Here is a 13,933-nt window from a genome sequence, read left to right on the forward strand (position 1 = left end):
TTTGATTGTGAGGCATTAAAAGCCACAAAATGCAACGGGTCCATCAGACCCACAAAAACTGGCTGACTAACAACAATATGAACACCACACAAGGGTTAAGTTATCGTGCCGGGATTTTACCAGTCCGGCCCACTTGGGAGTAGATTTTTCTCCATGTGGTCCCCGATCTAAAATTTGTTTGACACCCCTGCTCTAATACGTCCAATATGGTGCAGCTTTGCAGGGCAAAGTAAAGGTAAGACATAATAACGCAATTAAATTATGTTTGTAGCAGGTTATTTCATGAGGAATAGAGTTGAATATAACAAACAGCTAAAATTATGTACAAAACAAACTATAACCTGTTACCCACGAATGTTCAACAATTATTCTCAACAAAAGAGGATGAATAAAACCTTAGAGAAAAACGTAATTTAAAACATTTGTATGCACGCACTTATGTCAGGGGTCGGCAACCCAAAATGTTGAAAGAGCCATATTGGACCAAAAATACAAAAAAAAAGGAGCCGCAAAAAATAAAAGCCTTATATAAGTGTTATAATGAAGGCAACACATGATGTAAGTGTCTATTTTAGCTATATTAGCCTACTATTAGAGGTGGGTAGTAACGCGCTACATTTACTCCGTTACATCTGCTTCAGTAACTTTTGGGATAAATTGTACTTCTAAGAGTAGTTTTAATGCAACATACTTTTCCTTTTACTTGAGTATATTTATAAAGAAGAAATGCTACTTTTACTCCGCTCCATGTATCTACATTCAGCTCGCTACTCGCTGCTGATTTTTATCGATCTGTTAATGCACGCTTTGTTTGTTTTGGTTTGTCAGACAGACCTTCAAAGTAGGATCTATGCATGCCTGCGTTTCACCAATCAGATGCAGTCACTGGTGACGTTTGACTCCGTTTCACCAATCACATGCAGTCACTGGTGACGTTGGACCAATCAAACAGAGCCAGGCGTCACATGACCGTCACACGTGGACCCCAACTTGAAAAACTTATTCGGGTGTTACCATTTAGTGGTCAATTGTACGGAATATGTACTGTACTGTGCAATCTACTAATACAAGTTTCAATCAATCTATCAAAAGTGTGAAGGAAAAAAGACATGTTTTTATTTCAACCGCGTACCTGTCTCAAAAGCCTAAAGACTGACCGCACAGTTCCTGTCTTCACAATAAAAGTGCCGCTCCATCGCGCCTGTGCTAACAAAATAAGAGTCTCCGAAAGCCAGCGCAAACAAGCTAGCAAGCTACGGAGTTTGCCGCCAATGTATTTCTTGTAAAGTGTATAAAAACGAATATGGAAGCTGGACAAATAAAATGCCAAAAACCAACCACTTTCATGTGGTATTAGACAGAAAGGAGGAACTTTTTTTCTCCTCCATTTGAAAACGTGGACGTTATCAGCACTACTGTCTGATTCCAATCAATGCAAGTCATCAGAATCAGGTAATACACCAACTTATATTCTTGTCTTCATGAAAGAAAGGAATCTATATGTTAAACATGCATGTATATTCATTAAAACACCTTTAACATATGAACAAAAACGGCAAAATAAATAAATATAAATGATATACTGTATATATAAATGTATGTATATAAATATATATATATATATATATATATATATATATATATATATATATATATATATATATATATATATATATATATATATATTTACAATTTCGCTGCGCTTGTTGAGGGATGACAACTCTGGACGGTTTATCATATACCGTCCAGAGTTGTCATCCCTCAACAAGCGCAGCGAAATTGTATCAGCATGCCGTCACAGAAGGAAACACCTCCTAGGTAACACATGAGTCAATCACCACGCCCCCACGCCTGCCTGTACCCACCCGCTCTGTGCCCTATATAAACCATGGTATGTGAATGCTTCCATTAAAATCTCCTGAGGATTGAGGAAACCCCTCATGAAACAGGCCTGTAGAGATGAAATAGTCTTGTGATTTTTTCCCACACATATATATATATATATATATATATATATATATATATATATATATATATATATATATATATATATATATATATATATATATATATATATGACAACTCTGGACGGTTTATCATATACCGTCCAGAGTTGTCATCCCTCAACAAGCGCAGCGAAATTGTATCAGCATGCCGTCACAGAAGGAAACACCTCCTAGGTAACACATGAGTCAATCACCACGCCCCCACGCCTGCCTGTACCCACCCGCTCTGTGCCCTATATAAACCATGGTATGTGAATGCTTCCATTAAAATCTCCTGAGGATTGAGGAAACCCCTCATGAAACAGGCCTGTAGAGATGAAATAGTCTTGTGATTTTTTCCCACACATACATATTACGCTCTACCACGGTATCGAGCACTATTTTTTGGATAATCTAATTAAGACATATATATATATATATATATATATATATATATATATATATATATATATATATATATATATATATATATATATATAAATATATATATTTATATACATATAGTTCTATCTGAAGTCCCCAAGGAGGACAAGTTAATCCTGCTCGGAGGCTTCAACGCCAGAGTGGGACGAAACCACCACCTATGGAGGGGTACGCTGGGGAGAGAAGGGGTCGGAAATACAAACTCTAATGGCACACTACTGCTAACTAAGTGCTCGGAGCACAACCTGGTTATCACCAACACACTTTTCCGTCAGAAAACCCAGTTCAAAACATCATGGATGCACCCTCGCTCCAAACTGTGGCATCTCATTGACTATGTCATTGTCCGCTCTAAAGACCGTCGCGACGTCCTAAACACCAGAGCAATGACCAGTGCAGACGACTGCTGGACCGACCACCGCCTCATTCGCTCCATCATGTCCATCCCCTTAATGCGGAAAAGACGGATGCAGAAAAGACAGTGCCGGCCAAGAATTAACATCGAGCTGTTGAGTGACACCACCTACCAACAACAGCTGCAGGAGGCCTTTAGCGCAGCGTTGCCCAAACAGTACCCAGAGAATACGGAAACACACTGGAGCACACTTTCGACTGCCATAATGAAATCCTGCAAAAATATCCTTGGTCTCAAAAAGCGAAAACATCAAGACTGGTTTGATGAGAACGACACTGAGATCCTGCAACTAATTGACAACAAGCGGCAAGCTTTCATCACTTGGCAAAACGACATCCACTGCAAAGTGAAAAGAGTAGCCCACGCCAAAGCGAAGGCAGCTGTCCAAACACAGGTTAGGAAACTGAAGAACCAGTGGTGGACAAAGAAGGCTCTGGAGATCGAGCAGCTTGCTGACTCTGGAGACATGAGAGGCTTCTTCGATGCCAAAAGAGTGGTGTATGGTCCCAGCCACCGCTGCCTAACCCCCCTTCGCTCAAAGGATGGTCTGCTGCTGCTGAAGGACAAGGACGCAATTTCAAACAGGTGGAAAGAACACTATGAGGACCTCTTAAACAGGGACACTATACCTGAGATGGAGGCTCTTGACCAACTCCCACAACAACCCACAGATGAAAGCATGGGAGAACCACCTACCTTGGATGAGCTGCAGGATGCCATTGGAAAGATGAGGAACAACAAGGCTGCTGGGCCCGACGGCATTCCAGCAGAGGTCCTGAAGAAAGGCGGACCCGATCTTACCAAGCACATCCATGCCCTGCTTCTCAAAATATGGGAAGAAGAGGAAATCCCTGCACAGCTCAGAGATGCCCTAATTGTCTCCATATTTAAGAAAGGAGACAAGGCAGACTGTGGGAATTACCGTGGCATCTCTCTCCTGTCCACCATAGGGAAAGCCCTCGCTCGGGTTTTGGCCAACAGACTCACCCCCCTGTCAGAAAGCGTGCTTCCTGAGTCTCAGAGTGGATTTCGCCCAAGCAGAGGCACCACAGACATGATTTTCATCGCACGACAACTGCAAGAAAAATGCCGGGAACAAAACCAATCATTATACATGGCCTTCATAGACCTCACCAAAGCCTTCGACTCGTTTAACCGTCAGGCCCTTTGGCTGGTTCTGTCCAAGATTGGCTGCCCAGACAAATACATCCGGGTACTGAGACTACTGCATGATAACATGTCAGCCATAGTGCTCAGTGGCAGTGGAGATGAAACGGAACCCTTTAGGGTAGACACAGGTGTAAAACAGGGATGTGTCATCGCTCCAACACTATTTTCCATCTTTGTTGCTGCTATCCTCCATCTCACAAACATACATCTGCCCCAGGGAGTCAAAATAATGTACAGAACTGACGGTCAACTGCTCAACATCAACCGTTTCAGGGCTAAAGGTCAAACCACCACCATATCCATTATGGAGCTGCAGTATGCAGACGATAATGCCCTCGTAGCCCTCTCAGAAGAGGACCTACAGTGCACTCTGTGTGCTTTTGCGAAGGCATACAAACAGCTTGGTCTTGCCATCAACATAAAGAAAACCCAAATCCTCCACCAATCACCACCAAACTGTAGTGCGCCTTTCTTGCCCCCAAACCTCTCAATTGACAAAATCCGACTGGAAAATGTGGACCACTTCCAATATCTCGGGAGCCTCCTGTCATCTAAAGCTGTCATTGACGATGAAATTCACCACCGCCTCAGCTGTGCCAGTGGGGCCTTCTCGAGGCTGAGGAAGCGAGTCTTCGAGAACCGTGACCTCCAAGCAAAGACCAAAATCCTGGTCTACAAAGCAGTCGTGCTCCCCACCCTTCTGTATGGGTCAGAAGCCTGGACCACCTACAGCAGGCACTTAAAGGCACTCGAGACCTACCATCATAGATGTCTCAGAAAAATCCTCAGGATCAGCTGGGAGGACCGACGCACCAACACCAGCGTCCTGGAGGAGGCTGGCTTGCCCACCATCACTGCCACGATTGCCCAAAACCAACTTAGATGGACTGGCCATGTAGTCCGCATGCCTGACTCTCGCCTCCCAAAACAAGTTCTTTATTCACAGCTTGTTGAAGAGAAACGAGCCCCGGGAGGTCAAAAGAAGAGATTCAAGGATAACATCAAAGCAAACCTGACAAAGTGTCACATAGACCTTAAGTCTTGGGAAGTCAAGGCAACAGACAGGACGATGTGGAGAAACCTTGTCCGTGAGGGTGCCGCGCAATATAATGACGACCTCCGCCATGCTGCACAAGACAAGCGCAGACTAAGAAAGGAGAGAGCATCCACCAAGCAGGCCCAACCCAAGCCCACCACCACTACATTCCCTTGTCCACATTGCCCCAGAATAATCGGGTCCAGAATCGGCCTCTACGCCCACCTGAAGACCCATAAGGACCAGGAAGGAGGACAGTCATACTCGACCACGAGTGACCGCCGATGATGTATATATATATATATATATATATATATATATATATATATATATACATATATATATGATATGTGTGTGTATGTATATGTACAAACGTTTGTATATATGAGGTAGATCACCTCGACTTGGTCATTTATTAAGTAATTGATTAACGTTGAAAAACTTATTGGGGTGTTACCATTTAGTGGTCAATTGTACGGAATATGTACTGTACTGTGCAATCTACTTATACAAGTTTCAATCAATCAATGAATGAATGCCTACTGAGCCTATGGTGCAGTTAAGTTATTGTGGCTCAATTTGCCTTTATTTTTTCATGTATTATTATTTAATATATATTATTGTTTTAGTTGCTTAAGAGATATTCCTGGCTCTGAATTTTCTCATTGCTATTTTTATGTTTTTGTGCATTATTTGTTGCCGTCATCATTAAACGAACAGGTTACTCATCAGTTACTCAGTACTTGAGTAGTTTTTTCACAACATACGTTTTACTTTTACTCAAGTAAATATTTGGGTGACTACTCCTTACTTTTACTTGAGTAATAAATCTCTAAAGTAACAGTACTCTTACTTGAGTACAATTTCTGGCTACTCTACCCACCTCTGCCTACTATCACAGGCTGACACAAATCTTTGTTGACAGAAATTATGTATTTTAATTTTTATTCCACACATGTTTGCACATCGGAAATCATTAGTAAAATGGAGGCTTCTCACAGGATGAGATAACTTCTGGAAATTACTGGCTCAAAATGGCCAAGGGTATAGATGTGTGTGTCCAAGTTAAAGGAAACAGCAGGCTGTCTTCTTCTAATGGATTTATTACAATCTTTGCAAGCTGGGTTTGATTGGTTGATTGAGACTTTTATTAGTAGGTTGCACAGTGAAGTACATATTCCGTACAATTGACCACTAAATGGTAACACCCGAATAAGTTTTTCAACTTGTTTAACGTTTGCTGTGGTCTGGAACAACATGGCACAACAACTATCAGAAATTCAGCCAATATTAAATATAGATAATGTGTCATGAAACATGCAAATGTAAATTAAATTCACAGAGGACATAAGTAAAATAAATTAAACAAGCTCAAATATACCTACAAACGAGGCATAATGATGAAATATGTACATACAGCTAGCCTAAATAGCATGTTAGCATCGATTAGCTTGCAGTCATGCAGTGATCAAATATGCCTGATAAGCACTGCAGCAAATACATAAAATCAACAAAGCCCACATTTTGTGAATTCAAGCACAGCATAAAATGTTTCATGGACAAAATTAGACGAAAAAGGAGTGGTATAAAACACGTATTTATGTGGCAGCATCGGAGAAAGTTGTACATGTAAGCAAACTACGATGAGTTCAAAGTTCGCTGAAATTAGTAGGACAAAATGGTGCTTGCCAAATACTCTCATCAGTGAAGAATGTTTAAACAAACAGTGGGATTTCTAACAATTAGGAAGTTTTGTGTCATGTTTGTTCTCCTACCGAAAATATTTAAACACAAAATAAATGTTTTCTTCATCTTTTATATTTTCACACATCTCTGAAAGAGGTCCAGGGATGCGGCTTTAGAGCCGTGAGTTGCTGACCCCCGCATTAAGTCAATCATAACTGACTTAACTATTCATGAAGAGAACTGTTGTATTTAGGTTGATTTTATTTAAATTGTGTACAAATTGAGAACAAGTAGTGAACATATGTGTGAGTAATTGCTGTGCAGTAGAACGGGGGTAGGATTAAATAAGATTTGCTTCCTCTTGTTCTTTTTCATACATGTTGTAAGAAAAAAGAACTTATGCGCAATATTTGATGTATCATCTTAAAACTTTGTACATGTTCGAAATAAACTTAAACTTCAAACATTTCACTTACAATCAGTAGCTTAGCGTTGAGTCAGGTCAGTGTAAACAAACTACAACAGGTCATCATTCAATGACCATTAAAAAAATATTAATTTCTGTTACTTTCCAAAAAAAATAAAATTATTCATTGAAAGATGCAATGTGAGTGTGAGCCTTTCAAAGGTGGTGCTTGTTGCAAAGTGAAGCATGACGACAGTGCGGGCCTGCTCATTGGCTGTTTTAGCTCAGCATTGGTCGTCTGTGGACTGGAAGTAGATTGTTGACAGCGGCCCCTGTGGAATGTTTTTACTGATAGTTAATAAATGATTGAACGCGCGTCAGTGGCTGTGTCTGTCCTTGTCCACAAACTGTAGGATTAATATTGTTGATGATTTTCACTTCATTATTATACTTAAGAGTAACAAGTTAGATTATTCGTCACTGGAAAAACTAACGTCGTTATTATGTGATGCAATTTTTCCGAACACTGTTGATTACTGTTCCGACAGTAATAAAATCACAACAAAATCTAAAACGAACAAAAATGTGATTTCATGTATTTTTGGTTTTGAAATGAATCAATGCATAATAATCGTGATAATCATGGAACCGTGATTATTACTCAGACTAGAATTGTACATTCAAAATCTATAAGAGACCTCTTCCTGCCAACATTAATCATACAAGTGGAAGTAGCAATGGTTTAGGGAGCACCTGAAACCAAAGCTACCGTAAGCAAGTAATTAATTCTCAAGACTCAGCTGTCTATCTGCTCCTGTAAAAGACATGGCAGTTTTTTGTGGACAAAAAATTACAAATTCTGCAACTAGAAGATGGATGGTTTTGAAAGGGTAGAGATGGAGGCCGTTTATGTCAAGGTTGAGAAACCATCTATGAGCAGAGATACGATAATTACTGAATACCCCACATACAAGGCTGTCCTTACATCCCTACCAAAGAGAGTCATTATTGTATCCTCGAACAAATAAACACAACAAAGCCACCTTCCGTTTTAGGTATGTCCACGACCATTGATACAACGGAATGGAATACTAACGAGCATGATACCACCCAAATGACTGCCTTTGGCTGGCAGGAATCTCACTCCACTAACTGTCGTTTATGCACCACAATGGGCATGTCCCCCGACTTAGAGGATAAATACTTTGGATCCTTTACCATCCTCTTAGACTTGAGCTACCCTACGTAGTCTTTCAGCATGAACGAATGAGGCTGGCTCGAATGAGAAGAGAAATGTCTGAACAGTTGTCAAATCGAAACAGTTTAATCTATTTAGTCTGGTACAAAAGGTCTGACAGAAACCGAAGCATACAAAAATTTAAGCAAATTTTCCCATGACAAATAATGTAAATCCTATTAATTAGGGGACGGCGTGGCGAAGTTGGTAGAGTGGCCGTGCCAGCAATCGGAGGGTTGCTGGTTACTGGGGTTCAATCCCCACCTTCGACCATCCTAGTCACGTCCGTTGTGTCCTTGGGCAAGACACTTCACCCTTGCTCCTAATGGCTGCTGGTTAGCGCCTTGCATGGCAGCTCCCGCCATCAGTGTGTGAATGTGTGTGTGAATGGGTGAATGTGGAAATACTGTCAAAGCGCTTTGAGTACCTTGAAGGTAGAAAAGCGCTATACAAGTATAACCCATTTATCATTTATTTATTTAAAACTACCGTAATGTCTTGAATTGGTCAATTGTCATTTTCCACTTCTGTGAAAAATCAGCATTGCACCATTCCATTCATCCATTTTCTACCGCTTATCCCTCTTGGGGTCGCGGGGGGCTGGAGCCTATCCCAGTAAGCAAATATCAATAGGCCTTGACTTTGGTTTTAATACTGTGGTATATTTCTGATCGTGTCACTTTCCCAAGACAGACTGACTATCTGATGGGTGATGAGCCAAGAAGGCACCAACGAGGAATTGTCCAACAAAAAGCTTTATTTGTTTCAGCAAGCCTCAGACTGGAACTCAGCTTCCAGGAGAAAGAGTATGGGCCTGATTACTCTTCTGATGTCCTCTCGGACCATTGTCCTTAAATACCTTTTACACGAAGACCTTTACTCTTTGTAATTCTAGTCTTGGAGCCGGCCATTCTGGACAAAGCCCAGTTTGTTGTTTTGCCGGTCAATCTATTTCCTGACCGTATCCCTCTGCTCAGTTTGAGTCGGTGACTTCCGACCCCTAACCTCTCCTTGTACCTGTGGGGGCTCCTACCAGATGTCGCTAATGTGTTTATAATCGATCCTAAAATCCAAGACTGCATTCCTTTCGGATTCCAACTGTCCTGGGGGCAACAGCCACCACTCTCTAGGTTGAGCTGTGAAGGACACCTGCACCCGAAGCTATCTAAGGGCATATTTCCTTAATAGAATAATCCCCTAAAAGTTTCTGTGACCAAATACAAATGCATGCTAGTTCACAATCATATAAGAAAAAATGTACATGTCGCAATTCACCTCATTAAATTACAAACTTAAATCTTCCGTCTTGGATGAAATACTTTTAAACAAATAAGATAGCATTGCACGTACTGTATGCAAATAAATAATAAACTCCAAAATTGAGATTAAGAAAGTGCACACGTATCGTATTTTCAGAGTTTAAGAGCGCACCGATATTTAAGCATCATCCACCAAATTTTAGAAGAAAAACATATTTTTACATTTATTAGCCGTTTAGCAACACTAAATTGGCCCTAGTGTGTGAATGTGAGTGTGAATGTTGTCTGTCTATCTGTGTTGGCTCTGCGATGAGGTAGCGACTTGTCCAGGGTGTACACCGCCTTCCGCCCGAGTGCAGCTGGGATAGGCTCAAGCTCCCACCGCGATTCCGAGAGGGACAAGCGGTAGAAAATGGATGGACAATGGATAGCCGCACCGGACTATACGCCACAGATATATACCGGTATGAAAGATTTTGTAAATTTTTATTTACATACCTTAAATGTTTCCAAACGGTGCCTGGCACACGGCAGTAAAACAGCTAATCAAACAAAACAGAAGTACTCGTCATGGACCCACGAGCTGCGTAAGCTAACTCTCCAATTAGCTAAACAGACTGAGTAACTCCAGGGTGACGTTTTGGTGAATTTATGTAACTGAAACAATACAAAAATAATGTAATTGTAGGTTAATAATCCTAACACAGATACCTGTACTTGTAAATGTTTAAGCATATTCGCTAAAACTAACGGCGTGACTACATACAATTGCACGCACAAATAAGCATGAAAACACTCTGACAGACATCACACTTGGGGCGGTTTAGTAAGTAAGAATTGTATTAGTTATATTGTGAAACCTATTAACGTTAACGCTATGGATGGTTTTACTTCAGTTTCAAGGCATTAAAAACAGGGTGTCCAGTACATTTTCAACTTGCTGCAACTGCAGTGAGTGAACTCCACCAAAAGATGGCCCCAAACAATAACACACTTTTTTAGTGTCTCTGTCGGTGCAATATAAAAACTATTTGTTGAATACAAACAATATGTCCATTAGCGAAGAAAAGCCATGAATTACCTCCACTGTTTTATAAGCTGCAGGGTTCAAAGCGTTGGAAAAAAGTAGCGGCTTGTAGTCTGCAAAATGCGGTAAATTGACCTACTCAGTGGTTAGAATGTCCACCCTGAGATCGGTAGGTTGTGAGTTCAAACCCCGGCTGAGTCATACCAAAGACTATAGAAATGGGACCCATTACCTCCCTGCTTGGCACTCAGCATCAAGGGTTGGAATTGGGGGTTAAATCACCAAAAATGATTCTGCCCACTGCTACCCTCACCTCCCAGGGGGTGAACAAGGGGATGGGTCAAACGCAGAGGACAAACTTCACCACACCTAGTGTGTGTGTGATAATCATTGGTACTTTAACTTAACTTAACTTTAAATTACCTGTCCTAAATAAAATATTTATGTAAACAAAAATGTAGCGTTTCACATTATAAGTGAAAATAAATAATACAATTCTGCTTCGGGTCCAAACTTAGTATGGTGAAGGTTGTGATAATGCCACCTTTGAACTTTGCTAAGAGTTATCCCTATAATTCAGTAGTGTATGTCTCAACTTCTGTATCAAATTGCTGTTATTTACAACTTTCTTTGGCTCCTTGGTGGATTATTTTGCAGTCGTATACAATAAGTAGACTTAATCATCAACACAAAGGATTATTTGTTTGGACACTCCATTCTGTGGAATGATACGCAAATGTAATAGTTTGTTACACCGACGTTTGACAGTACGATAACAGAGACAGTATGGTGGGGGGAGATGGAAAATGTTGATCGTAAACCAAAGTGGGACATACGAAACTGAGATACCAAGTAAGTAATAGTGAATAAAGCTGTTGTACGACTGCCTTTAGTTACTTTAATTGGTTCCCCCCTTCTAAGGGGGTGTCGCCTGTAGAGAGAAGTGGGGCACCAGTTGCCGCGGCCATGCTCGGGGAGCTGAAAGAAGCAGGTGAGCTGGACACAGAAGAAGACGAGGACAGAGGAAGCGAGCCGGAGTTCGATGAGCCGCTGTGTGCTCTGGTTAAGAACTGCAACATGCTGCGCAACATAGTGGGGCCGGCGTGTATCTTCCTCAAACAAGGCTTTGCACAGAGCCAGATCGTATGTATGACCTGAAATCTGCACATATCAGATGTATTTCATAAAGTGTGCAATCATATTATGCAGCGATCAATAACCCGCTGTTCCATGTATTCTTTCATACATAGTATGATGTGAATATATGCTCATAAGTGCTGTTTTCAGTTGTTTACTTTACCATTTTTTTTAAGCTCATTGAATGATTTTGTGATTTTTACATTAATTTGCTAATCATGATTAACAAATTTACCAATTTACCAATATGGTGAAATCCTTCTGCTTTCGTCTTAACAACATTCAAAACATGGTGGTGTACTTACTACTGATATGTACTTATTTTGACAAATGTGGTGTTTTAGACCAGTGGTCCCCAACCACCGGTGCGGGTCGGTGACGCATTTGCTACTGGGCCGCAAAGAAACATTACATTTAGAAACAACTGCATTTTCTCCGACTTAAAGGGGAATTGCACTTTGTTTGGAATGTTGCCTATCGTTTGCAGTCATTATGAGAGACAAGAACACATGCCTTTTTTTTCCTTTTTTTTTAGGATTTTAAAGATGATAAAAAAAAACGCTAGAAAGATGTGGCTAATGGGAGTCACCGTTGTAGCCTTCAAAGCCCTTTCAGACAACTTCAAAACCCTCCATCAATGTTTTATATACACACTGCAAGTATATATATAATTTAGTAACAGACATGTTCATAACAATATGTAATATGTTCAATATTTACCGTATTTTGACCATTTTAATCATATCTGGCACTGATTACTTCCGCGCATTGATTTCCGTTTCCATAGTGTTCCTACTTCCGGAATCAAATGTGTGTGTGCGTGTGTTCTAATCTTGGCAAACTTGGTAACAGACAACGAAGACGACTATTTTTGGACATATGAGGATTCACAACCTTATCTTTTTGAAGCTGAATAAACTGAGGATGAACTGCTGCTTATAGAAGCGAGCACGGAGAAGAGGGTGAAACGTTGGCACAGACAGAAGCCGAGAGAGTGAGGTGAGAGGCACTCGAAGCTGCAAATGTGGAATTTGGAGCCAAGCTATTTCGACATAAATGGATTGCTTATCCAAAATCAACAAGAAACGTCCATGGCCAGCTGGACCAGACGAACAACTGTCCATCTAGTGAGTCACTTTAACATCGATCGTGATACACATCATGCGTCATTACAACTACAGTATATACGCTCTCTGGCTAGCTCAGCTGTGTACAAACAAAACATGAATTGTGGGCTAATACTTGACAGATACTATAATATGATTGTTCCTGTTTTTCAGTCATTACAGATTGGTGTCTTATCGCATTGTGTTGTGCATTACAAACTCAAACATATTTCATGCTAACCTAGAAGTTAGCTTATCTCATGCCATAGTTAGCTTTTACGGCTAATACCGAATCACACAGATGTGTTACTAAAAAATAGTTCCTCAGTGTTCGCTCTTACAATAACAATGTTGTCACAGCTTGGTTACTATACAGGTAACGTAAATTAAGTATTGTAGAGGTAGAAATGATTGGTCCCATTAGCTGCATTGCTAGCCACCGAGAACGAGACCATTTTTACATGTTAGTCTGCAAAACAAAGAAAAAACATTTTTTCTTAATCTCTCATAATGATTGTAAACGATAGGCTGAATTAAAAAAAAAAAAGTGCAGTCCCCCTTTAAATTTTGCGTGTCGCACTCGACAAACCAATAACCTTATTCAATATTGTGTAATAAAACTCATGATAGGAATTGGCCATTTGTTATACTTATTATATCTTTGTTACATGTGAAAATGCACATTAGTAATTATATAAAGTGTAAACGTGCCAGACTGTAGCCAAAGGCTAATTTCAATATACAGTCCTGGCAGGTGGATGGTATACACAACATGGTCCATAAATCAGAATCCGAATCCGAATCAGAAGAGTTTAATTGCCATTGTTTGAGAACGGGTTCACAAACTAGGAATTTTACTTGGCGCAATCGTGCAACATAAAACACATATAACACAGAATAGAATAACATGAGCTGTAACTGAGTTATCAGATCTTGTTATTGTTCATGTGTCACGAACAATGAAAAGTTAAGTTAGACCAACATCAGACATAAACAGTGCAATGAAATACACAGATTCAGATAGA

At 40.4% G+C, this 13,933-nt stretch overlaps 1 protein-coding gene across 4 annotated transcripts in view; it reads left to right on the plus strand.

The window, feature by feature from the left end:
* Positions 1-13,933, plus strand: part of LOC133633783 (calcium-binding protein 2-like) — a 72,855-nt gene that overhangs the window by 40,269 nt on the left and 18,653 nt on the right. For 2 of the 4 annotated variants that reach the window (XM_062026472.1, XM_062026474.1), the window contains one exon: positions 11,587-11,808. The exons of the other annotated variants lie outside the window; for them this stretch is intronic. In XM_062026472.1, coding sequence (XP_061882456.1) covers positions 11,587-11,808 — 222 coding nt within the window. The remainder of the gene's footprint in view (positions 1-11,586; positions 11,809-13,933) is intronic. 4 annotated transcript variants of the gene reach the window in all.

This window comes from Entelurus aequoreus, linkage group LG18 (assembly GCF_033978785.1).
Source record: "Entelurus aequoreus isolate RoL-2023_Sb linkage group LG18, RoL_Eaeq_v1.1, whole genome shotgun sequence".
NCBI classification, from domain to species: Eukaryota; Metazoa; Chordata; class Actinopteri; order Syngnathiformes; family Syngnathidae; genus Entelurus; species Entelurus aequoreus.